At 40.3% G+C, this 23,834-nt stretch overlaps 1 protein-coding gene and 4 non-coding genes across 5 annotated transcripts; all 5 read left to right on the top strand.

Moving 5' to 3' along the window:
* Positions 1 to 521: 521 nt before the first annotated feature.
* On the top strand, positions 522 to 8,611 carry ints9 (integrator complex subunit 9). Its single transcript, XM_055044685.1, has 17 exons — positions 522 to 530; positions 900 to 1,027; positions 1,124 to 1,184; positions 1,299 to 1,361; positions 1,524 to 1,663; positions 1,901 to 1,987; positions 2,556 to 2,676; positions 3,789 to 3,923; positions 4,319 to 4,430; positions 4,536 to 4,716; positions 4,816 to 4,876; positions 5,865 to 6,036; positions 6,211 to 6,335; positions 7,086 to 7,253; positions 7,348 to 7,446; positions 7,539 to 7,676; positions 8,211 to 8,611. The coding sequence occupies exons 1-17, from the start codon at positions 522 to 524 to the stop codon at positions 8,385 to 8,387; spliced, it is 1,977 nt and encodes a 658-aa protein (XP_054900660.1). The 3' UTR covers positions 8,388 to 8,611.
* A 6,663-nt stretch (positions 8,612 to 15,274) lies between these two features.
* LOC129369295 (U2 spliceosomal RNA) lies at positions 15,275 to 15,465 on the top strand. Its single transcript, XR_008606934.1, has one exon. It is a non-coding gene; the product is annotated as a U2 spliceosomal RNA (small nuclear RNA).
* A 2,763-nt stretch (positions 15,466 to 18,228) lies between these two features.
* LOC129369299 (U2 spliceosomal RNA) lies at positions 18,229 to 18,418 on the top strand. Its single transcript, XR_008606938.1, has one exon. It is a non-coding gene; the product is annotated as a U2 spliceosomal RNA (small nuclear RNA).
* A 2,340-nt stretch (positions 18,419 to 20,758) lies between these two features.
* On the top strand, positions 20,759 to 20,949 carry LOC129369297 (U2 spliceosomal RNA). The gene has a single exon (XR_008606936.1). It is a non-coding gene; the product is annotated as a U2 spliceosomal RNA (small nuclear RNA).
* A 2,339-nt stretch (positions 20,950 to 23,288) lies between these two features.
* On the top strand, positions 23,289 to 23,479 carry LOC129369298 (U2 spliceosomal RNA). Its single transcript, XR_008606937.1, has one exon. It is a non-coding gene; the product is annotated as a U2 spliceosomal RNA (small nuclear RNA).
* Positions 23,480 to 23,834: the final 355 nt, after the last annotated feature.

Here is a 23,834-nt window from a genome sequence, read left to right as displayed (position 1 = left end):
GACTGTGTCACCCGGCAAACGCGTAGCCTTTCATTGAGGAAAGAAAGCGGTCGTGTGCCGCTCACCGATACTTCCAGCCAGGTTACGCACCGGCTGATTGCTACGGACTCAAATAATAATAATAATAATAAAAAGTCAGGGAAGTTGTGTTATGAGACTATACATAGACTCTCATACCGCTGTTAATGTGACAATACTTTTATGAATATCTTTTTCAGTACTTTGTCAAAACGATGGGAGAGAGGGCATTTAGCCATGTGACATTGTTTAGATTAGATACTGAATTTAATTAAATTAATTTTTATTTTTATTCGGTTGTCTACGGTGCTTCTTACTTTGGCAGGAAAACCAATGATGTCCTGTCAAAGAGCTGGCTCGCCTGGTGGAATTATACTCCGTTTCTGTAGGGGGCGGAAGAGACCACACATCGCGAGCGGCGACTCAACAATGTAACACGAAATATTAGCAAGTTAGCTACGAGGGCTAAAAGATAGCGTTTTTCAGCCATAACTTCTCTTAAAATGAAGCTGGTGAGTAAATGGCACAAATATTAAATAATACCTAATGCCATAGCAGCTTGAAAAGCGGTCTAGAGAACTTTAGAAAGTAGCATTAGGAGCTAATTCATTCACTGTGGTTAGCCAAGGAGCTAACAACAAGGCTAAGGACTGTACTCACACTAAGCCTCCCATGCTGCTTGATATTGTGAATACTGGAAGTAGTTCGTTTGTTAATAGTCTTATAATTTAGATTTTATGTCCTCGCAACGAAAAAGAGAAGTGGTTTCTGTTCAAAACACTTTAAAAGCATCAGTTCGTTGCATCTTTTCTGGGGTTGTGTTGACGTTGGCCGGTTATATTTTACATAAAAGCCTCCTGGTCCCCTTTTCCTCTTTGCAGTACTGTTTGTCCGGTCACCCAACGCTGCCTTGCAATGTTCTCAAATTCAAATCCACCACCATAATGCTGGACTGTGGACTGGACACAACTTCTGTCCTCAACTTCCTGCCTCTTCCTCTGGTGCACAGGTAAAAAAAGTGATATAACTGTTTATGACTGGGATGTACTAATGTTTTTTTTTTATTTTTTTTTTAACATTTTATCTTATTTTTGTATATAATCAGTCCCAGGCTCTCCAAGCTGCCTGGCTGGGTCTCAAAGGATGGGAGCATAAACCTGGAAAAGGTAAGAGGAGTTGCAGGATTGGAGGATTGAATTAGTGTGGCATACAGTGAAAGGTTGTAAATTCAGAATAGTTTCTAAGGTAGAGATAAAAAAAAGTGCTCTTCATCCTCCCAGGAGCTGAAGGAATGCGCCGGCAGAGTGTTTGTGGACTCCCAGCCTGAGTTCTGTCTCCCTGAGGTAAATAATCCAACCGAGATGACTGTTATTAGAAGAAAACATGGGTAGGGTTCAACCTAGGCAATATGCACTGTACGCTGCTGCATCGTCTGCATTCCACACATCACTGTAAACAACTAAAAAGCAAACTCTGCTTTTCATCTTTTGATTTCTCTCCCACAGAAAGAACTGCTGGATCTCTCCACCATCGACGTCATCCTTATCTCCAACTACCACTGTATGATGGCCTTGCCCTACATCACCGAACACACCGGATTCACTGGGACAGTGTATGCCACAGAGCCCACCCTGCAGATAGGAAGGCAAGTACGGAGGGCGGTAGAGTGGATGGAACATTGTTTGCTGGTTTTACTTCATTTTTTAATGACAAAAGAGAACAATTCAAAAAAATGAAAATAATCTTTTTTGGGGTTTTTTTGTAGCTTGTTGCTTTTTATTTTAGTTTAAAAAATCTCACCGTCAAATCTGAGCTTACATGTAAAATAACTGTAACATACCGATGAAGTTATTGACGAGTAAGAACCCTTGTTTCCCTGCAGGTTGCTGATGGAGGAACTGGTGAACTTCATGGAGAGGGTTCCCAAAGCGCAGTCTGCCACCTGCTGGAAGAACAAGGAAATTCAGAGGTCTGGAAATGAAACGCAAAAAAAATGGAAAAACTTTAAAGGGAACTGGTTTTGTAGAATATGTTTTTTTTCTATGCTTCTCACGGCTTCTCCTAATTTTCCGTGGCCTGTTTTTGTCAAGTAGAATTAAATCCCCCAGCGACTCAAATAATAAGCACACACAAAGACTTGGAGGATGACTTTATTTTTTTGAGACCAGTTCAGTTTCCTTGGTTATTTATTTGCTGATTTTGAAAAATAATAACAATAAAAAAATCTTGGTCCAGTTTTTCTTTCGTCCTTCCCTCAGTGATATGAAGTCTGCTGAAACCATATGTTGGAAAAATATGACTCCTACCTCCAAACTTTGTTTTTTTTAACCATGATCTGTTATTATTTTAACTTGAAATGAAATGAAATTTTTCTTCAGCAGTGGAGTGTTGTGCAGAGCGTTCTGCTTGAAAAGCAGATTTTCCAGGTCTTCCTTTCTTGTTTTTTGTTTTTCAGCTATAAAAAAACAAACACTTTGGGGTTGTGCAACTTTTTATTAGACCATCGGTTGATGCAAGTAAACAACGCTCTTCTACAGGATGCTTCCTGGGCCGCTGAAGGATGCGGTGGACGTGTGGATGTGGAAACGGTGCTACAGCATGCAGGAGGTCAACTCGGCACTCAGCAGAGTGCAGCTCGTCGGCTATTCCCAGAAAGTGGTAGGAGCAACTCTTCACTCAGACAAACCCTCGCACGCCCACATCCTGAAGCTCATTCCAGCTTCTTTCAACAAATTGTTTAGATGATCAACGTCAGCCAGGCTTGCGTGTCAATATTTTTAGTTTTTTATACGATTATTTATTTTTTCCTGCCTGAAAGTCATTTGAAATGTCAGAGTAGTTGAGATATTCCACTGAGAAATGGGACGCCCCTTTAAAAAGCAAATGATGGAAAGACAATAAAATAATGGAAAAACAGTAAAAAAACAAACAAAAAAAAACAACTAACATCTTTACAGCATGGTGAGATTAGAGATGCGCCGATCTGATATTAATATCGGTATCGGCCCCGATATTGAAGGAGAATTCTAGATCGGGGATCAGTGAAAAGGGAAGCTCTGTTCAGCCTAATTCTATGCTTTGTGCTTAACATTGTGGTTTGTCGTTTATTTTACGTTATATTTAGAATTTCTTATTGCTCATTTCTGAAACATTTGAAAGGTTTGTTACAGTTTCATTTTTACATGTTTAACCAACTTAGTCAACCTGTTTTTTTTGTCAAGTTCTTTATTATTTATTTTACTTTGGCTCTGACAGATTAAAGTTGTTTCTACATGTTTGATCAAACTTGTGAATATTTTAGTGTATTTAATTGTGCTGTACTTGTGGAGACTTATCAAATAAATTTGTGATTCAGTACATTTATGTCTGTGTTTAAAAGACAAAAACATTTTAAGCACAGTCCTACATCAGGTCAGCCGATACTAAACTTCAGACATCGGTATTGGAAGTGAAAAAAGTCAATGGTTGCATCTCTAACTCAGATATTCTGTAACATGTTTTGGAAATTCTGACAAAATATAAAGCATTGCAGCTAAACTTTAGACAACACTAATAATCAGACTGACTGATACCAAAGCTTGCAGAAATTTAAAACACTAAGAAGTTATATATTTTTTTTCTTTATGCTAAAACACAACAATAGATAAATCGAAACAGTTCAGTCCATTTGCATCTTGTTTCTGTTGCAAGATGTTTTAACGTGGTATTTCCAGGCCACGGTAGTTTTTCTCGCATTTGTTTGCCTTCCTGACCCCGACTCCGTTGTTCAGGAGTTGTTTGGAGCCGTCCAGGTCTCCCCCTTGAGCTCCGGCTACTCGCTGGGCAGCTCCAACTGGATCATCCAGTCGCATCACGAGAAGGTGTCCTACGTGTCGGGTTCTTCCCTCCTCACCACACATCCGCAGGTAAATTCCTCCTCTACACGGAGAAATGTTTGGATCAGTGAGGAAACCTGCATTTCACTTGGTGGATTAAAAAAAAAGAAAAAGTTCCAGTTGCTCTAAATTGTGATAGAATCTGTCGTGCATCATCATAAAACACATTTCATATTTCTTGATTCAGTAATTAACTGAACATTGTGAGGGAAACGTTAATTGGATCAATTGACAGAAATGTGTCGAGTCGGAAACTTCCAATTAATTACCGTCATTTAATTATTTGCATCTCAGCATGTAATTAATTCTGTCATGATGGCTTTGCAGCTTCTGCCTAGAGTCACAAGCAGAGCCACAAAGAGTGAACCACACAGTCTCGGAGCGCTCTGGTAAAGGGGACGTGTGCTTCCTGTTTCTCTTCCCAGCCGATGGACCAGAGCTCCCTGAAGAACAGCGACGTTCTGATTCTGACAGGCCTCACGCAGATGCCCACCGCCAACCCAGACGGCATGCTGGGAGAATTCTGCAGCAACCTGGGTAGCTTAAAAATGTCCAGAAAAAACAATTAGGCTAACTTTTTTTTTCTTTTTTTTTTTGATGCAAGTCACTGACTGAAGCTTGTATATGGGTTTGGCCCTGCAGCCATGACGATCCGGGCAGGAGGCAACGTGCTGGTGCCCTGCTACTCCTCTGGAGTGATATACGACCTGCTGGAGTGCCTCTACCAATTCATCGAGAGCGCCAACCTGGGGACCACGCCCTTCTACTTCATCTCACCCGTAGCCAACAGCTCCCTGGAGTTCTCACAGATCTTTGCTGAGTGGTGAGAAGCTCTTCCTTAAGACCTCTCAATGTTTTCTTCATTACTTCTTGGTCGTTCGTATTCCACTCCTAACTTCTGTCTTTTCTGTTCTCTCTTCAGGCTTTGTCATAACAAGCAAACTAAGGTGTATCTCCCTGAGCCTCCATTCCCACACGCAGAGGTAATTTCCACCTGCTGCACCAACAATGACGCTGCAATTTGTGACAAAACAATTGGCCTCACAAGCTGGACTATTACAGCTGGAAATCAGCTTTCTAGATCAAACATTTCAAACTGAGGTGACACTTTTAAGGTCCAGGAATGTTCGTCTCCTCTGAAATTTTTCAGACACTTGAGTTTCCACTAGTGCAGAGTGTGAGCAACATTCACATCAGGCGACTGTATCTGTTAGACTGACAAGGTGTCAGCATACCCTTAAAAAGCCTGCACATATCTTTATATGTATCCAAAATTAAGGCCTTAAAATGTCTTAGACTGATCTTAAAAAGTAATTTGGCTTTTAATATAGTTACCTTAAAATAATGGCCTAAGTCATTTTTTGATATTTTAGGTGAAAAAAAAGGCTAATAAGCCCTTGCAAGGGTTTATGAGCAGCAGCTAACTAACTGCTATCTAGCTAGTTAGCTAACTAGTTATTAAGGCATTTACATTACATGTTGTAATGAAAAGACTATTTAATGCCATGTATTCTAAGTTTCATTTTATTTTATGTTTTTCATGCAACTTTTTGGTTAGGCAAAAGTTTCAGTCGTACTCAGACATCTTCATTGCGGTTTGTGGCTCAAGATAGTTGAAGCTACCGCCAACTAGCTGCTAACAAATGCTTGCCACAAGCTTATTAGCGTCTATCATGAGTAAGTGGAAATTTATCGTCAGTTACCAGGGCCACGTTCATACATGTCTGTGGTGGTATAGGCCTTAAATTCCATTTATAATAAGTCTTAAAAAGTCTTGAATTTGAGAACCCCTGGATTTATTACCTGGATTGTAAAATTCAGTCAAACTTAACAACTGAATAGAAACAAGATTTAAACAATGTTTAATATGGGCAACATTTTGATCTGTAAAGACTTTTTCTGTCACACCAGCAGCTTCAGAGAGAGGAAGTTGTTTGAATGGATGTGGTGATCTTGGTTTCTGTGTTCCAGCTGATCCAGACCAACAAGCTGAAGCACTATCCCAGCATCCACGGGGACTTCAGCAGCGAGTTCCGCCAGCCCTGCGTGGTTTTCACCGGTCACCCCTCACTGCGCTTCGGCGATGTGGTTCATTTTATGGAGCTGTGGGGCAAATCCAGCCTCAACACCGTTATCTTTACAGGTAACTGCCACACAGATGCTGAGGAAATAGGAAAAAAAACATTGAAAATTTCTCCAGCGTGCAGAAAAAGTGCGGCTGGACGCCCTCAGGCAGTTCTCATTCTGCTTACAAAGATTTAGAGATGTTATTAACCAATCCAACTTGATTTTGAAGTTGATTTTCTTTTCCTTTCAGAGCCAGATTTCTCCTACCTGGATGCCCTGGCTCCGTATCAGCCATTAGCCATGAAATGCGTTTACTGTCCGATCGACACCAGGCTCAACTTCCATCAGGTCTCAAAGCTCCTGAAGGAAGTGCAGGTATTCAGGTCACGTCATCACATCATTCATAAAATGCATGTGCTTTCTGGAATAGTAAAATGTGGGATACTGTAGCAGAAACCTTAACTTTTGATTGCCAAACCAGTGGAATAGCAGTAGCAGCAGGTCACAGGATTTTGTGATTGTTTTTGTTTTTAAATATTTGCCAGTAATTTTGCAATTATTTCTAAATATTTTAAAATATATTTTGCAAGTATATGGTGCTGAAATTTTAGTTGCAAACCTGCAGAACCCCTGGATTTATTACCATACATATATAACTTCTTCAAAAATATACATAAAGACATAAAAAATTATGGAGAAAATAAAAACAAGCAGAGAAAATCAACAAACATTTTTGTTATTTAAAAATCTTAAATAGTCTTATTTTTATTACTTGACTGTGGCAAACAACACTGGGGCAGTGGTGTTGTAGACAGAAGTTGCTCATTTCAAAATAGTGAGTATATTTTACAGATTCGTGACATACAAAGTGGAATATTTCAAGTCTTATTGTTATTTTAAGATAATGCCTTACAAAGTATGTTAGTATTTCACAATTCTTAAAAATGATGTTGGACCAGAAACAGATTCATGATGTTCTTGTGTCAATTTCCTTCCACTTCACAATCAATAGCTCCTTTGTTTTGATCTGTTACATAAAATCCCATGTAAACACGTTGACGTTTGTGTTTGCAACAAGACAAAATGTGGGAAAGTGAACTGTTCAAGCGTGTGTCTGCCCTGCAGCCCCTCCATGTGGTGTGTCCAGAACAGTACACCCAGCCTCCTCTAACGCAGTCCCACCGTTCGGACCTCATGCTGGAGCTGCAGCCCCCTCCCATGCCTTACAGGCGCTGCTCCGTGCTCAACCTGCCTTTCAGGCGGCGCTACGAGCGAGTCTACATCCTGCCTGAGGTAACTCTGACGTCAGTTAGAGGAACCTGGCATTCAATTAGAGTCCCACTCTAGCGGGTTTTAATTCCCGGAATCCTGATTCTTCCTCTTCTAGCTCGCCAACTCATTGGTGCCCTCTGAGGTTAAACCCGGCATCTCCGTGGCAACCGTGTCGGCAGTGCTGCAGTCCAAGGACAACAAGCACACGCTGCAGGTGAGGAGGACCGCAGGATGTGCTGGAAGTGTTTGGTGTCCCTGGCGTTGGCTGACATTTTTCTCCTGACCCTTAACCCTAACCCTGACAAGTCGGTGCCCAAAGCACCTCCTGTGGCCCCCAGCAAAAAGAGGAAGCGGGTGATGGAGGAGCCCCCTGTGACAATGGCGCCTAAACCCCTGCTGAGCGGAGCTGTGCCCCTGGAGGCTTTCCTGGCCACCCTGCAAAAGGTCAGAGTGAATATTCTCTGAAAGGGGCGGTATCATGTAAAAATAAACTTTTTAGAGTTTTATGTTTTATGTTTGAGAAGTCCTTTAATCAGCTGAGCAAAACACCCAGGTGGACTTAGCTTCGCCTCACAGAGCAGCCCTCCTCTGGGACTCCCCCACTCAGCTCCTTTAGACTAGCCAGTAGCAATTAGCAAACATCTGGTTGAACTGCACATCTGCTGAGCTCATTATGGGAGAAACGCTGGTATAAACATTGTTAAAGGGTTAATGGAAGAGGCATGTTATGATGATTTCCTGAAGGCGGAGTTTCAGAAAGAGTAGGTTTCTTAAAGAGACAGAGGCCCAATTTTAAGGTGTTAAATTAAGAAGTCAAATTTATTTGAAGTTATATTTGATATATATGGCATTGTTATAACATAGCTACTTGACTGTGCTATAAACTGGCCAAAGTGCCTGGAAAACACAGAACAGTGCCTCTTTAAAACTGGGCTCAGTTTTGTTTCCTGTGGGTTTGTTTTTTTTTTGGACGAGCAGCACGGGATCACAGAGGTCAAAGTGGAGGAGACGGCAGACGGACACATCCTGCACCTGCAGGCCGAGGACACCCTGATTCAGCTGGAGGAGGACGGGACGCACATCGTCTGCGACAACAACGAGCCGCTGCGGGCCACGCTCAGAGACCTGGTGCTGCGCTTCCTGCAGAAACTTTGAGCGTGTCCATCTGGTCTGGTCTCCCTCCGCTGCAGCACAAACACAGCACCCGGGAGGAGAGTCGTTGTATTTAACTGTAGTTTTTCTTTTTTGTTGCATGTTTTTTTATTAAATGTGTCCAGATTCATTATTTTGTATTAAATAATTTCCCAAACATCTTGTGCGGTGTCTCTTGAGTCAATACAGTGTTTTGGAGGCGCTGAAATTTTCACATTTTGATTTTACAATTTTTATTTATTTATTTTTTTTGCATCAATCAAGAAAAATTGATGCAATTTCGGCATTGGAAAAATGCCGAAATTTTTGGGTCATATTTTTTATAACAAAAAAATATAATTTTTTGGAACTAAAAAATTATATTTCATTGGTAATTCAGATTTATATAAAAAGTCCGAATTTATTTTGTTGAGCTTGGGGCTGCAGATAACTATAGAGCTTTGGAACGTGACGTCACTGCGCTAGCCGTATTGATATGAGCGCCATCTTGAGAGGAGATAAACACAAGCGACAAAAACCGACTGTCTGTTTGAAAAGCTGGCCTGAATCAGCGTTCATAAATCGAATAAGCCATGTATCCAACTTGTAAACAACTTCACTGATAACAATGAATACGCCAGAATAAAGTTTGTTTTTGGTCTGTGGCCTCAAAAGATGGCCACAGACCAATAACTGAAGAATTCCGAATTTCACTGATGTGAAATTCGGTTCCCCTGTGAAAATCTGTTCCCCCTGCGCCGGGAGCGCGCATTACAGCCGGAGAGGCGAAAGAGGCGGATCTGATCATTTTCACGTCGCTTCTGATCGATTTCTCGGTAAAAACAACTAATATAACCATGTCAATGTTGTAACATTCAGTTTAATTGGCAGCTGTTGTTTAAAAAAATGTAAAATAAATAAATAAACGAGGTCTTCTGACGCTGTTTTTTTTTTGTTATTGTAAACACCAAGAGAATCGCTCTTTTTCCAACTTTTCTCACGTAAGTCTGGCAGAAATAAAAGTCAGTCACCAAACACAGTTTTCCAACACGTAGTGTGTATGTAAAGGTTTTTGAGAATTTGGAAACAGTTGTTCTTTATTCCCCAAGATTATGGGGTAAGGAGAGGAAAGAATGGATGATTCAGCAGCCTGAAATAATCTGTTCCCCCTCTATAATATGGGAACAACTTAATTTAACAGCAAGATTTTTTCTCTCTGCTTATAAATCTTATAATCAACAATAACTCCTGTGATTTTGGTAGCATTTGCTCCTTGTTTGCCAGAGATATGGGGGGAACCATATATTTTAGCCACCTGAAATAATTTATGTCCCCTCCAAAACATGGGAACAAATTAATTTACCAGAAAAATGTTCTCTTAATTTCTCAAAGGTAAGTGGACTTGGGATTTAAACTATCTTTCCATAGCGCTCTAATATTATAGTCTTGTAAGGATATATATCAAACACAGTTATCAAATGTAATTTATTAACCATTATACAACATACATAAATTAGCACACCACAGCAAACTCAGGAACCTAATATAATTTCCTGTTATAACCTGAGCTAGTGGGAGAATATAAATATTGAATAAGAGAGGTCCTAGGATTGAACCTTGGGGTACCCCACATCTCATCAAAGAGGTCAGTGTGACCTATGGCCTTTGATGAGAAGTTTCCAATTGAAACAAAGAAATCCCTGCTCTTTATGTAAGATTCAAACCGGTCGAGCACCGAACCAGAGAGTCCGACCCAACTCTCCAGTAGATTCAGTAATATGTCGTGGTTGACAGTGTCAAAAAGAAAGAATCAAAGCAGTTGTATTTATTAATTAGTAGACAATTTCCTGAAATAAATGTTTTCAGATTCCATGTTAATGTATTAAGTTTGGGCTAAGCACAGATTTTTTTTAGAGAAACATACAAATAATAGTAATCATGATAACAATTCTCATAAACACTCAAAATAATAACATTAATATTATCCTCACAACCTAAGGTTCCTGAGTCTGCTGTGGTGTGCTAATTTATGTATGTTGTATAATGCCATATCTCTGGCAAATAAAGAGCAAATGTTTTCAAACTTACCTGATTTGTTGTTGATAATGAGAGGAATAAACACAATTAAAGACTTGTTGATATATCAATTTGACCCCATGTTTTTTGAGGGGGAACTGATTATTTCAGGCAGCTAAAACAGCTAAAATATTCAGTTCCCCCCTCATAATTTTGGCAACTAAAAAGCAAATGTCACCAAATGCACAGGAGTCATTGTTGATGATGAGAGGAATAAGCACAGTTAAGGATTTGCAGGTAAAATAATTTGTCCCCATATTATGGAGGGGGAACGGATTATTTTAGCCATCTGAAATATATGGTTCCCCCCTCATAACTCTGGCAAACAAGGAGCAAATGCTACCAAAATCACAGGAGTTATTGTTGATTATAAGATTTCTAAGCAGAGAAAAAAATCTTGCTGTTAAATTAAGTTGTTCCCATATTATAGAGGGGGAACAGATTATTTCAGGCTGCTGAATCATCCATTCTTTCCTCTCCTTACACCATAACCTTGGGGAATAAAGAACAACTGTTTCCAAATTCTCAAAAACCTTTACGTACACACTACGTGTTGGGAAAACTGTGTTTGGTGACTGACTTTTATTTCTGCCAGGCTTACGTGAGAAAAGTTGGAAAAAGAGCGATTCTCTTGGTGTTTAAAATAACAAAAAACAGCGTCAGAAGACCTCGTTTATTTATTTACTTTAAATTTTTTAAACTACAGCTGCCAATTAAACTGAATGTTACAACATTGACATGGTTATATTAGTTGTTTTTGCCGATAAATCGATCAGAAGCGACGTGAAAATGATCAGATCCGCCTCTTTCGCCTCTCGGGCTTGTAATGCGCGCTCCCGGCGCAGGGGGAACAGATTTTCACAGGGGAACCGAATTTCGCACAAGACCTCTTGTGTATACTTAGACTTGCATGGCTTTATCTGTAATTTGAGATGTCTTGAAAGGAATTTTAATTGGTCAAAATGTAATTGAAGATATCTTGAATTATTAATCTTACTAGTTAGAATGTAAATGCAGATTTCTTGAATTACCATTCCAGACAGTCAAAATACATTTTCAGATATCTAGAACGTAATTGCGGACAGTCAGGCGAGACCCAATATGTGTTAAAACGGCTTGCCATACATGGGGTCATCGCACTTCCTCTCGCGCCCGCGGGAGAGGAAGTGCAGCTCAGTGGTGTCCACACGAGGCATTTCCCACTCGGACTTGGCCAAGGTAACAGCTAATGACGAACATCAGTCTGAAGCCCCAACAAATAAGCTGGAGAAAAGGTTTTAAGATGAACGCCTCGTTACACATCGACAGATACGAAGGTGAGTTTTACTTTCTTTAAACTTCGTGGCTAACTTTTGCTCGTATGCAGTATTCTCGGACATTTTTCTTGTAAAAAAATGTGCTGTTTAAATATCAAAACATTTTTCGTCCATTCTAACGGACAATGTTTTTACCTCGTTTTCATGTTTATTACGCGTTTATTGCGTTTATTGTCGTGAGAGTCCGAGACCAAGTAACCAGGCTTCGGAAGCTTTTCGCTGCCGAAGCCTGACGAAGCACAACAACTCGGGTTCAGAGTTGCTGCTTTAAGAAAAAAAGGTCTCTGTGTTATTTCGTTTTTTATTAGTTTCGCATACTTGTCGTGAAGCAGGTATTTCCGCTGTCTCGCTCTGCTCTCGTTCCCAACACAGGACGGCTCCTTTACCGTCTTCTTTAGGCTGAATATGCTGATCCAGAGTGAAGTGAAGACTGCAAACTTTTCTGTGCGGCGTTAGCTTTAACTGGTAGAGACAAATATTTACAAGCCACCGTCTTTTTAATAGAGCTTTGGAACCAACGGCACTGCGTAAGAGTTTGCGTTTCACGCAGTCTCTGGGCGAGATTTTGAGTTTGACGCAGTCGCTGGGCACCATCTTGAGTTTGACGCAGTCTCTGGGCGCCATCTTGAGTTTGACGCAGTCGCTGGGCGCCATTTTGAGTTTGACGCAGTCGCTGGGCGCCATTTTGAGTTTGACGCAGTCGCTGGGCGCCATTTTGAGTTTGACGCAGTCGCTGGGCGCCATCTTGAGTTTGACGCAGTCGCTGGGCGCCATCTTGAGTTTGACGCAGTCGCTGGGCGCCATTTTGAGTTTGACGCAGTCGCTGGGCGCCATTTTGAGTTTGACGCAGTCGCTGGGCGCCATCTTGAGTTTGACGTGGTTGCTGTGCACCATCTTGAGTTTGACACAGTCTCTGGGCGCCATCTTGAGTTTGACGCAGTCGCTGGGCGCCATCTTGAGTTTGACGCAGTCGCTGGGCGCCATCTTGAGTTTGACGCAGTCGCTGGGCGCCATCTTGAGTTTCACGCAGTCGCTGGCGCTATCTTGAGTTTCACGCAGTCGCTGGGCACCATCTTGAGTTTGACGCAGTCTCTGGGCGCCATTTTGAGTTTGACGCAGTCACTGGGCGCCATTTTGAGTTTGACGCAGTCGCTGGGCGCCATTTTGAGTTTGACGCAGTCGCTGGGCGCCATTTTGAGTTTGACGCAGTCGCTGGGCGCCATCTTGAGTTTGACGCGGTCGCTGGGCGCCATTTTGAGTTTGACGCAGTCGCTGTGCACCATCTTGAGTTTGACGCAGTCTCTGGGCGCCATCTTGAGTTTGACGCAGTCGCTGGGCGCCATCTTGAGTTTCACGCAGTCGCTGGGCGCCATCTTGAGTTTCACGCAGTCGCTGGGCGCTATCTTGAGAGGCCACAGACCAAAACAGATTCACTCGGGACGTCCCAGTCTGAACCAAGCACTCCAAAAGTAGTAATTCATGCTATTACACGAGGCACACTATCCTCTATTAAAATTTTAAGTCATATTCAATATTTTAAAGGATTTCAAGATAAAACAAACGGTTTTCTTCAATGGCTTCCAAATCGTGTGCCCCATTAACTCAAAATCAGTTTGAAATTGTTCCACCAGACTGTATAGATGAAGCACACTCATCTTTATTACATTTTAACGCTATTTATTTTTAAACAAATTTTATATTTAAAATATTTTTAAAAGTTCATAAAATGTGTTACCTCAGATGATCATCACACTTGTTACATGTAATGTTCAATTACAGACAATTTTAAGACAGGATCTATTTCATTACATGTTCACTTCTTAACTCAAGTATGTTAAATACAACAAAGTATGATCTATTTCATAACATTTACTTGTCACCTTTATTGTTTACTCTGAACCGATTAATTACACTTTAAATGTTTAAAAATGGGCTCTTTCATCTAATTGGATTGTTTACTTTAAATTACGTCAATGTACATTACATTACAGAAAAACAGTGAAAGGACAGTGCATTTTCCATCTTTTTACTGTTTCGGTCGTGTGATCGGAAATTACATCCTGTCATGCAGCAAGTTCCGACCATCGTGAAATAATTTTAAGTAACTTAGATTCAAAATATCTGTCAGACAGTCGTTTTTGTTGCTTATGTTTATGTCCCCTGAAGATGGCGCTGATATCCTTATGTCTAAAGCAGTGACGTCCCATTCCAAAGCTCTATTCAGTCCCGCTGTGAAATCCACAAAAACTTAAAAGTCCATTATATTAGGAAGATAACAAAGTGCAAAGTATTGTTTTATTTGCGTCTGAAATATGACTTTGTGTTTTCTAGCTGTCATGGTAACTCAAGACGGAAACAAGAAAGCCGCATGTGATGTCAGAGCGGCAGTTGCAAAGAGCCCATCGTGAGTAACAGAGGTGCGTTGCATAAATCAGAAGAAATCCGACTGGCAATGGCTAATTCAGCAGCGCTTCGCTTTCACAACGTCCAACGTTTTCGTCATTTAGAAAAGAAGCTAAAAAGGTAAGCTCCATTGACAGGATGTTAGCAAAGCAAGCTGTACAGAGGTAGATTAGTATTTGTGATGGAAAAAAGAAGTCGCTCACTGCGTTGAATTGTGTGGAGGTGCTGACTAACGTGTTGCCCATATGGGACAACACTGTGTCCAAAAGTCTGAAATAAGGTGATGTGACATTCATGAAGAATCCGATTCTTCTGAATTTCTCTTTCCTAAGACGTCAGGACTGGAGATTGGGAGCCGTTCTTTGTTCTTGTGATGTTCTGCGTACATTACAGCAGCCATCATTATTTTGTTTATTTATATACAGTGATATTGTTTTTAACTAGCAAAATGTGCTTTTCAATAAGAGTTTCTGAATGTTTGTGGTTCTGTTAACTTTTTTTTATTTTGTCTGCCTTTGAAACTCACCCTAAAATATGGCGCATGAGCGCCTGATTCAACTGTGATGCCCAAAACTCCCACTTACATTTTTAAAATCATTTTATTTTTGTGTGAGCATCTGAAGGCCTGACTGTGACTGTTCAGTTTTTGGTGAACAGGTTCTAACTCTCCACTAGAGGCCGCTGTCAGCTCGTTCTGTAGAGCCAAAAACCCTGAAAGGCTTCATAAATTTCAACCATGCAGCTGCATTCAATGTATTAAAATATAAATCCAACGGCTTGAATAGCAATCATTTGGGTATAATAGCTATACCCAAAGGTCTGTGTAAGGAGAATTAATACTTTAGTTTAGTCGACTTTCAGCCTTTAGGCTTCCTATTGGCTATAGGCATATCATGTGACCAGAAACAAAGCACACTGGTTTCTTCTTCACACAAGCTTGTAGTTTGATTTGGCTCAGTCATCTTTATTTTCCATTTCGAAACATCAGTGATTAGCAAACAACAATTTCTATTCCCACTACTTGTTTTTTTGAGTGATAAAATTTTAAAGTTTCTTAAACTGTTAGTCAGAATGGGGTGGATCCGATTTATATGGTTTCCTCACCCAAACTGTGGTATCGCTTCTCGGCCTTTTGGCTAAGATCAAGTGTAGTATCTGTTCTTATCAGTTTAATATCTGATACGTCCCCTACCCGGGGACCATATATTAAATTGATTTTTGGAACAGGGAGATGGAATAGGGGCTTGCTCCGTCCACTCCACGCATCGACCTGGTATTGCAGTACCTCCAGGAACGGTGCACCCCCCCTTTAATGTTAATGAAAATTATAAACTGTTCAATTTATAGGTTTATCACTTTCTCCTTATGAAGTTTTGTATTTATGAATGACCGATTTACTTCCTGCCAACCCAATACCACAACAGAGGTCAATTATCTTTCACAATTTTAAGATAGTTTCAGGTGAGATACTTGGTTACTTCTTGCTTGCTGCTCTTTGGTCAGTGTTCATAGTTGAGCGTTGTTTATCATTGGGGCATTGCCATGTTTAATGGTGCAGACAGTGGTGATTTCTGACATCCCCAGGGCATTATCTTTTTACATAAGCAGAACAAAAAGTTTGTTCCGCTTTTAATATCGGTTATATTTATTTCAGCTATCAGTATTTAATATCTAGGTGTTTTATAGGAATGGGAATCGTTTAGATCAATTTGAAGGTGGTCTTGACTACATCAGTGCCATCCATTCAACTATCGATTTTCTGTACACACTCTCGTCCCTAGTGGGAATGGGAGGGGTGCTGGTGCCCATCTCCAGCGAACGTTGTAGGCGAGAGGCAGGGTACACCCTGGACAGGTCGCCAGTCTGTTGCAGTTACCATTTCACCTTGTTTGTCACCTTGTCAGCGAGGCCGCCTTCGCCAGGTGGACAAAGTGAGAATGAATGTCGTGCGCTTCTTCGCACGAGGCACTGATTAGTGCAAACAGGCTTTTACCCAGTTCATGCTCGGAAAAAAACAAGAAATGTATTGTCCTCATTCAAATTCTTGTTCAATTCTATGGAGAGGTCACTGATAAGCTTGGAGGTTTGTTTTACTTCCTATGGAAAAATGAAGAAAGACATTCTTTTATACCAGAATTTGAAACTTTGGATATACAATCAATAAAAACATAACTACAGACTATTTAAAGACAATCTCTCACAGAAAAACCAAAGGAGATAGAATACCCCAAACAAGGCAAAATATAAGAAAACCTTTTGTAGTATATTTAGATTGAGACTGAATGTCAAGGCCATTTATGAAGGCTGTGCAGTTGTGCACCTAATCTCCCTACTCTCAGCATCCAGCAGGAGGCACAAACTTCCCACTGTCTGCATTCCATAAAAACAACAAATAGCTTGTCCAGGATAATGTACAGAGTTTCATAAATCATACCTTGAATTGTCCTACAATTACTGCTGTGGTACGATAAATGTCAGAATAAATGTTCATCGTTAGTATCTGAAATTACCTGCTGTATCTCTTCAGACAGATGCAGTCCTTTCCTCCGGCCCAGTGTAACCAGTCTGTCTAAGAATCTCTTTTCTTCAGTTGAAGGATTGTCTTGAAACTTTTTCTGCCAAAACATAGACCACACAAAACATCTCATTGTCTTATTAGTGGATTTGAGGCCATTCTAAAAAATATATTTTCTATCCAAGGATTAATTAGAAAGGCGGGCAGTATCCCAATTTCATGATCCATGAGATGTTTTGTTGTATTTTCCAGTAACAACGTGTACCTGCAAGGTCATCATACGCTTGAACACGTCTTCCCTCATGCTAATCTCCACATCAAATTCAGATAGTCTCTTGTCTGCCTCTGTGCTCGCTGCTCGAACCTCCTTGTCGGGACAGATAGACTGAGGGAAGTCAAGAACGTGGCGGGATGCTAGGAAACACAAAGGAACCACTGCGAACATTTGCATACAATATAAAATATAAGCAAGAGAAAATCCACGACACACAACGGATCAGTTCTGTGATCACAAACTTTTTGTGATCAGGGCCAAAATTGTCAAGATAAAAGCAAATATGTTTCTTGGGGCCTTTTTATGTTTTATCTGCTCAGTGTGAGAGATCTTTTTGAAACTAACAAAACTGGCATTTGTTGAAGAGGGTTTCGTAAACCGTTGTAGCTCCAAAGCATAGAAAAGATTTTCAACAATTGTCGCTTTAAAAGACAGGCAAACTGTTTCCTTATGTTTTGAGTTCGTTTTGGGCTAGAATACTTTTTTTAGTTCAGAAGAATGGAAGGTAGGTCACTTTTTCTTCCCAGGAAGAAAAGGCAAGAGTGACCCATTTCTTATTGTGCTTTTCAATAAGAGTTACTGCACATTTGTGGTTCTGTTAACTTTTTGTGGTGGATGAGCACCTGCTTCAACTGTGATGCCCAAAAATCCTACTTATTTTCATACATTTTCAATGTTATAATCATTTTATTTGTATATGAGCATCTGAAGGCCTGACTGTGTCCCTAAACAATTAATTAAAAATGGCAAGAATATTCTCTTGTATCATTTTAAGTATAAACTTACTTAAGAAAACTCAATGTTCAGTTTTTGGTGAACAGGTTCTAACTCTCCACTAGAGGCCGCTGTCAGCTCGTTCTGTAGAGCCAAAAACCCTGAAAGGCTTCATTAATTTCAACCAAGCAACTGCATTCAATGTATTAAAATGTAAATCCAATGGCTTTAATGGCAATCATTTTGGGTATAATAGCTATACCCAAAGGTCTGTGTAAGGAGAATTAATACTTTAGTTTAGTCGACTTTCAGCCTTTAGGCTTCCTATTGGCTATAGGCCTATCATGTGACCAGAAACAAAGCACACTGGTTTCTTCTTCACACAAACTCGTAGTTTCATTTGGCTCATTCATCTTTATTTTCTACTGCAAAACATCAGTGATTAACAAACAACAATTTCTATTTCCACTACTTGTTTTTTTGAGTGATAAAATTTTAAAGTTTCTTAAACTGTTAGTCAGAATGGGGTGGATCCGATTTATATGGTTTCCTCACCCAAACTGTGGTATCGCTTCTCGGCCTTTTGGCTAAGATCAAGTGTAGTATCTGTTCTTATCAGTTTAATATCTGATACGTCCCTACCCGGGGACCATATATTAAATTGATTTTTGGAACAGGGAGATGGAATAGGGGCTTGCTCCGTCCACTCCACGCATCAACCTGGTATTGCAGTACCTCCAGGAACGGTGCACCCCCCCTTTAATGTTAATGAAAATATTAACCTGTTCAATTTATAGGTTTATCACTTTCTCCTTATGAAGTTTTGTATTTATGAATGACCGATTTACTTCCTGCCAACCCAATACCACAACAGAGGTCAGTTATCTTTTACAATTTTAAGATAGTTTCAGGTGAGATACTTGGTTACTTCTTGCTTGCTGCTCTTTGGTCAGTGTTCATAGTTGAGCGTTGTTTATCATTGGGGCATTGCCATGTTTAATGGTGCAGACAGTGGTGATTTCTGACATCCCCAGGGCATTATCTTTTTACATAAGCAGAACAAAAAGTTTGTTCCGCTTTTAATATCGGTTATATTTATTTCAGCTATCAGTATTTATATCTAGGTGTTTTATAGGAATGGGAATCGTTTAGATCAATTTGAAGGTGGTCTTGACTACATCAGTGCCATCCATTCAACTATCGATTTTCTGTACACACTCTCGTCCCTAGTGGGAATGGGAGGGGTGCTGGTGCCCATCTCCAGCGAACGTGTAGGCGAGAGGCAGGGTACACCCTGGACAGGTCGCCAGTCTGTTGCAGTTACCATTTCACCTTGTTTCATAAATCAAGGCTACCTTATAACCTCTCCATGGACTGCCACATTATTATGGTGGAGGACTTTGAGTGCCCCAGTGATCCTAGGGGCTCTTCTGTCTGGAGCTTCATGCGCCTTAGTAGGGTCACCCAACACAGACAAATCCTAGGTGAGGAACCAGACAAAGCGTGTCTCAAAGACCCCTTGTGATAAGTGAGACTGTTGGATTCAGTATTTCCTTGCCCAGACATGGGTCACTGGGGCCCCATCCTGGAGGCCCATAGTGAGAGGCGCCAGGCAGGAGTAGACACACTTGTTGCCCCAAACTTGGTGCCTGTACATTGGGGATTACCAGCTAAATGAGAGGGTAACATTCCTCTGTCTATGAGTGGGGGGTGGTTTTAACTAGGGTTTAGATTGATCTGAGCCATCCTTGGGTGGGAGTGTATAGTAGAAATGGCTGACACCCCAGGATTCCGAGGTTCACTTCTGAGAATGTGTTCAAATTGTAGCTCTATACTCTATCCTCTAAAATTGTTACAGTAATTATATTTATTTCTGTACTCTAAAAAAAGGAGGTGAGCTCTAGAGTGACATGCATTGACCGGTGCCTAACCTTTGACTCCCTGCACTAAACTGTCTGTCATTTAGAAAAGAAGCTAAAAGAAAGGTAAGCTCTGTTGACGGGATGTTAGCAAAGCAAGCTGTACAGAGGTAGATTAGCATTTGTAATGGAAAAAAGAAGTCGCTCACTGCGTTGAATTGTGTGGAGGTGCTGACTAACGTGTTGCCCATATGGGACAACACTGTGTCCAAAAGTCTGAAATAAGGTGATGTGACATTCATGAACAATCCGATTCTTCTGAATTTCTCTTTACTAAGACGTCAGGACTGGAGATTGGGATCCGTTCTTTGTTCTTGTGATGTTCTGCGTACATTACAGCAGCTATCATTATTTTGTTTATTTATATACATTGATATTTATTTTACTAGCAAATAAATAAAACACAAGAACCCATTTCTTGTTGAAATGTGCTTTTCCATAAGAGTTTCTGAATGTTTGTGGTTCTGTTAACTTTTTTTCTTTTAATTTTGTCTGCCTTTGAAACTCACCCTAAAATATGTCGCGCATGAGCGCCTGATTCAACTGTAATGCCCAAAAATCCTACTTATTTTCATAAATTTTAAATTTTATAATAACTTTATTTGTATATGAGCATCTGAAGGCCTGACTGCCCCTAAAAAATAATTAAAAATGGCAAGAATATTCGCTTGTATCATTTTATGTATAAACTTACTTAAGAAAACTCAATGTTCAGTTTTTGGTGAACAGGCTCTAACTCTCCACTAGAGGCCGCTGTCAGCTCGTTCTGTAGAGCCAAAAACCCTGAAAGGCTTCATTAATTTCAACCAAGCAACTGCATTCAATGTATTAAAATGTAAATCCAACGGCTTGAATAGCAATCATTTGGGTATAACAGCTATACCACAAGGTCTGTGTAAGGAGAATTAATACTTTAGTTTAGTCGACTTTCAGCCTACAGGCTCCCTATCCTATCATGTGACCAGAAACAAAGCACACTGGTTTCTTCTTCACACAAACTCGTAGTTTCATTTGGCTCATTCATCTTTATTTTCTACTGCAAAACATCAGTGATTAACAAACAACAATTTCTATTCCCACTACTTGTTTTTTTGAGTGATAAAATTTTAAAGTTTCTTAAACTGTTAGTCAGAATGGGGTGGATCCGATTTATATGGTTTCCTCACCCAAACTGTGGTATCGCTTCTCGGCCTTTTGGCTAAGATCAAGTGTAGTATCTGTTCTTATCAGTTTAATATCTGATACGTCCCCTACCCGGGGACCATATATTAAATTGATTTTTGGAACAGGGAGATGGAATAGGGGCTTGCTCCGTCCACTCCACGCATCGACCTGGTATTGCAGTATCTCCAGGAACGGTGCACCCCCCTTTAATGTTAATGAAAATATTAAACTGTTCAATTTATAGGTTTATCACTTTCTCCTTATGAAGTTTTGTATTTATGAATGACCGATTTACTTCCTGCCAACCCAATACCACAACAGAGGTCAATTATCTTTTACAATTTTAAGATAGTTTTAGGTGAGATACTTGGTTACTTTCTTGCTTGCTGCTCTTTGGTCAGTGTTCATAGTTGAGCGTTGTTTACCGTCGGGGCATTGCCATGTTTAATGGTGCAGACAGTAGTGATTTCTGACATTCCCAGGGCATTATCTTTTTAGATAAGCAGAATGAAAAGTTTGTTCCGCTTGTAATATTTGTTATATTTATTTCAGCTATCAGTATTTAATATCTAGGTGTTATAGGAATGGGAATTGTTCAGATCAATTTGAAGGTGGTCTTGACTACATCAGTGCCATCCATTCAACTATCGATTTTCTGTACACACTCTCGTCCCTAGTGGGAATGGGAGGGGTGCTGGTGCCCATCTCCAGCGAACGTTGTAGGCGAGAGGCAGGGTACACCCTGGACAGGTCGCCAGTCTGTTGCAGTTACCATTTCACCTTGTTTCATAAATCAAGGCTACCTTATAACCTCTCCATGGACTGCCACATTATTATGGTGGAGGACTTTGAGTGCCCCAGTGATCCTAGGGGCTCTTCTGTCTGGAGCTTCATGCGCCTTGGTAGGGTCACCCAACGCAGACAAATCCTAGGTGAGGAACCAGACAAAGCGTGTCTCAAAGACCCCTTGTGATAAGTGAGACTGTTAGATTCAGTATTTCCTTGCCCAGACATGGGTCACTGGGGCCCCAACCTGGAGGCCCATAGTGAGAGGCGCCAGGCAGGAGTAGGCATACTTGTTGCCCCAAACTTGGTGCCTGTACATTGGGGATTACCCAGCCAAATGAGAGGGTAACATTCCTCTGTCTATGAGTGGGGGGGCGGTTTTAACTAGGGTTTAGGTTGATCTGAGCCATCCTTGGGTGGGAGTGTATAGTAGAAATGGCTGACACACCCCAGGATTCCGAGGTTCACTTCTGAGAATGTGTTCAAAATTGTAGAATACTCTATCCTCTAAAATTGTTACAGTAATTATATTTATTTCTGTACTCTAAAAAAAGGAGGTGAGCTCTAGAGTGACATGCATTGACCGGTGCCTAACCTTTGACTCCCTACACTAAACTGTCTGTCATTTAGAAAAGAAGCTAAAAGAAAGCTAAGCTCCTTTGATGGAATGTTAGCAAAGCAAGCTGTCCAGAGACAGATTAGCATTTGTGATGGAAAAAAGAAGTCGCTCACACCGTTCAATTGTGCGGAGGTGCTGTAACGTGTTGCCCATATGGGACAACACTGTGTCCAAAGTCTGCAGTGAGGTGATGTGACATTCATGAACAATCCGATTCTTCTGAATTTCTCTTTACTAAGACGTCAGGACTGGAGATTGAGAGCCGTTCTTTGTTCTTGTGATGTTCTGCGTACATTACAGCAGCTATCATTATTTTGTTTATTTATATACATTGATATTTATTTTACTAGCAAATAAATAAAACACAAGAACCCATTTCTTGTTGAAATGTGCTTTTCCATAAGAGTTTCTGAATGTTTGTGGTTCTGTTAACTTTTTTCTTTTAATTTTGTCTGCCTTTGAAACTCACCCTAAAATATGTCGCATGAGCGCCTGATTCAACTGTAATGCCCAAAAATCCTACTTATTTTCATAAATTTTAAATTTTATAATAACTTTATTTGTATATGAGCATCTGAAGGCCTGACTGCCCCTAAAAAATAATTAAAAATGGCAAGAATATTCTCTTGTATCATTTTATGTATAAACTTACTTAAGAAAACTCAATGTTCAGTTTTTGGTGAGCAGGTTCTAACTCTCCACTAGAGGCCGCTGTCAGCTCGTTCTGTAGAGCCAAAAACCCTGAAAGGCTTCATTAATTTCAACCATGCAGCTGCATTCAGTGTATTAAAATGTAAATCCAATGGCTTGAATAGCAATCATTTAGGGTATAACAGCTATACCCAAAGGTCTGTATAAGGAGAATTAATACTTTAGTTTAGTCGACTTTCAGCCTACAGGCTCCCTATCCTATCATGTGACCAGAAACAAAGCACACTGGTTTCTTCTTCACACAAACTCGTAGTTTCATTTGGCTCATTCATCTTTATTTTCTACTGCAAAACATCAGTGATTAACAAACAACAATTTCTATTTCTACTACTTGTTTTCTGAGTGATAAAATTTTAAAGTTTCTTAACAAACTGTTAGTCAGAATGGGGTGGATCCGATTTATATGGTTTCCTCACCCAAACTGTGGTATCGCTTCTCGGCCTTTTGGCTAAGATCAAGTGTAGTATCTGTTCTTATCAGTTTAATATCTGATACGTCCCCTACCCGGGGACCATATATTAAATTGATTTTTGGAACAGGGAGATGGAATAGGGGCTTGCTCCGTCCACTCCACGCATCGACCTGGTATTGCAGTACCTCCAGGAACAGTGCATCCCCCATTTAATGTTAATGAAAATATTAAACTACTAGAAATGGATTTGAAGGTTAAACTTCACTTATTATTGTCTTTATGAAGTTTTGGAATGAAAAACCTCAGTCTAATCAAGTTTTGGATTTAAAAATTGCTACTTTTTTGCTGCCTGTCAACCCAAAACCCCAACCAAGGTCAATTATCTCTTACAACTTGAAGACAGATTTAGGTGAGATATAAAATAGCCAACTTCACATTCCCTATGCAATGTATCCTAAATGAAAACACAAACCAGAAATGAAATACATGTATTAACGTCACAGTAAAAAAAAATGTTGAAAAATTGTCCAAATTCTTTTTTTGAGTTGCGTCAATCGCATGA

This window comes from Poeciliopsis prolifica, unplaced genomic scaffold (genome assembly GCF_027474105.1).
Source record: "Poeciliopsis prolifica strain line A6 unplaced genomic scaffold, Auburn_PproV2 SCAFFOLD020, whole genome shotgun sequence".
NCBI lineage: Eukaryota > Metazoa > Chordata > Actinopteri > Cyprinodontiformes > Poeciliidae > Poeciliopsis > Poeciliopsis prolifica.
Note: the sequence above shows the minus strand (reverse complement) of the source record. Positions and strands in the feature narration are given on the sequence as shown.

Excerpts from the sequence above, each read along its gene's own strand:
- ints9 (XM_055044685.1), top strand. Across the intron at positions 1,988-2,555 it reads AAGAACAAGGAAATTCAGAG|GATGCTTCCTGGGCCGCTGA; the intron begins GTCTGGAAATGA and ends GCTCTTCTACAG. Across the intron at positions 7,254-7,347 it reads GAGTCTACATCCTGCCTGAG|CTCGCCAACTCATTGGTGCC; the intron begins GTAACTCTGACG and ends TTCCTCTTCTAG.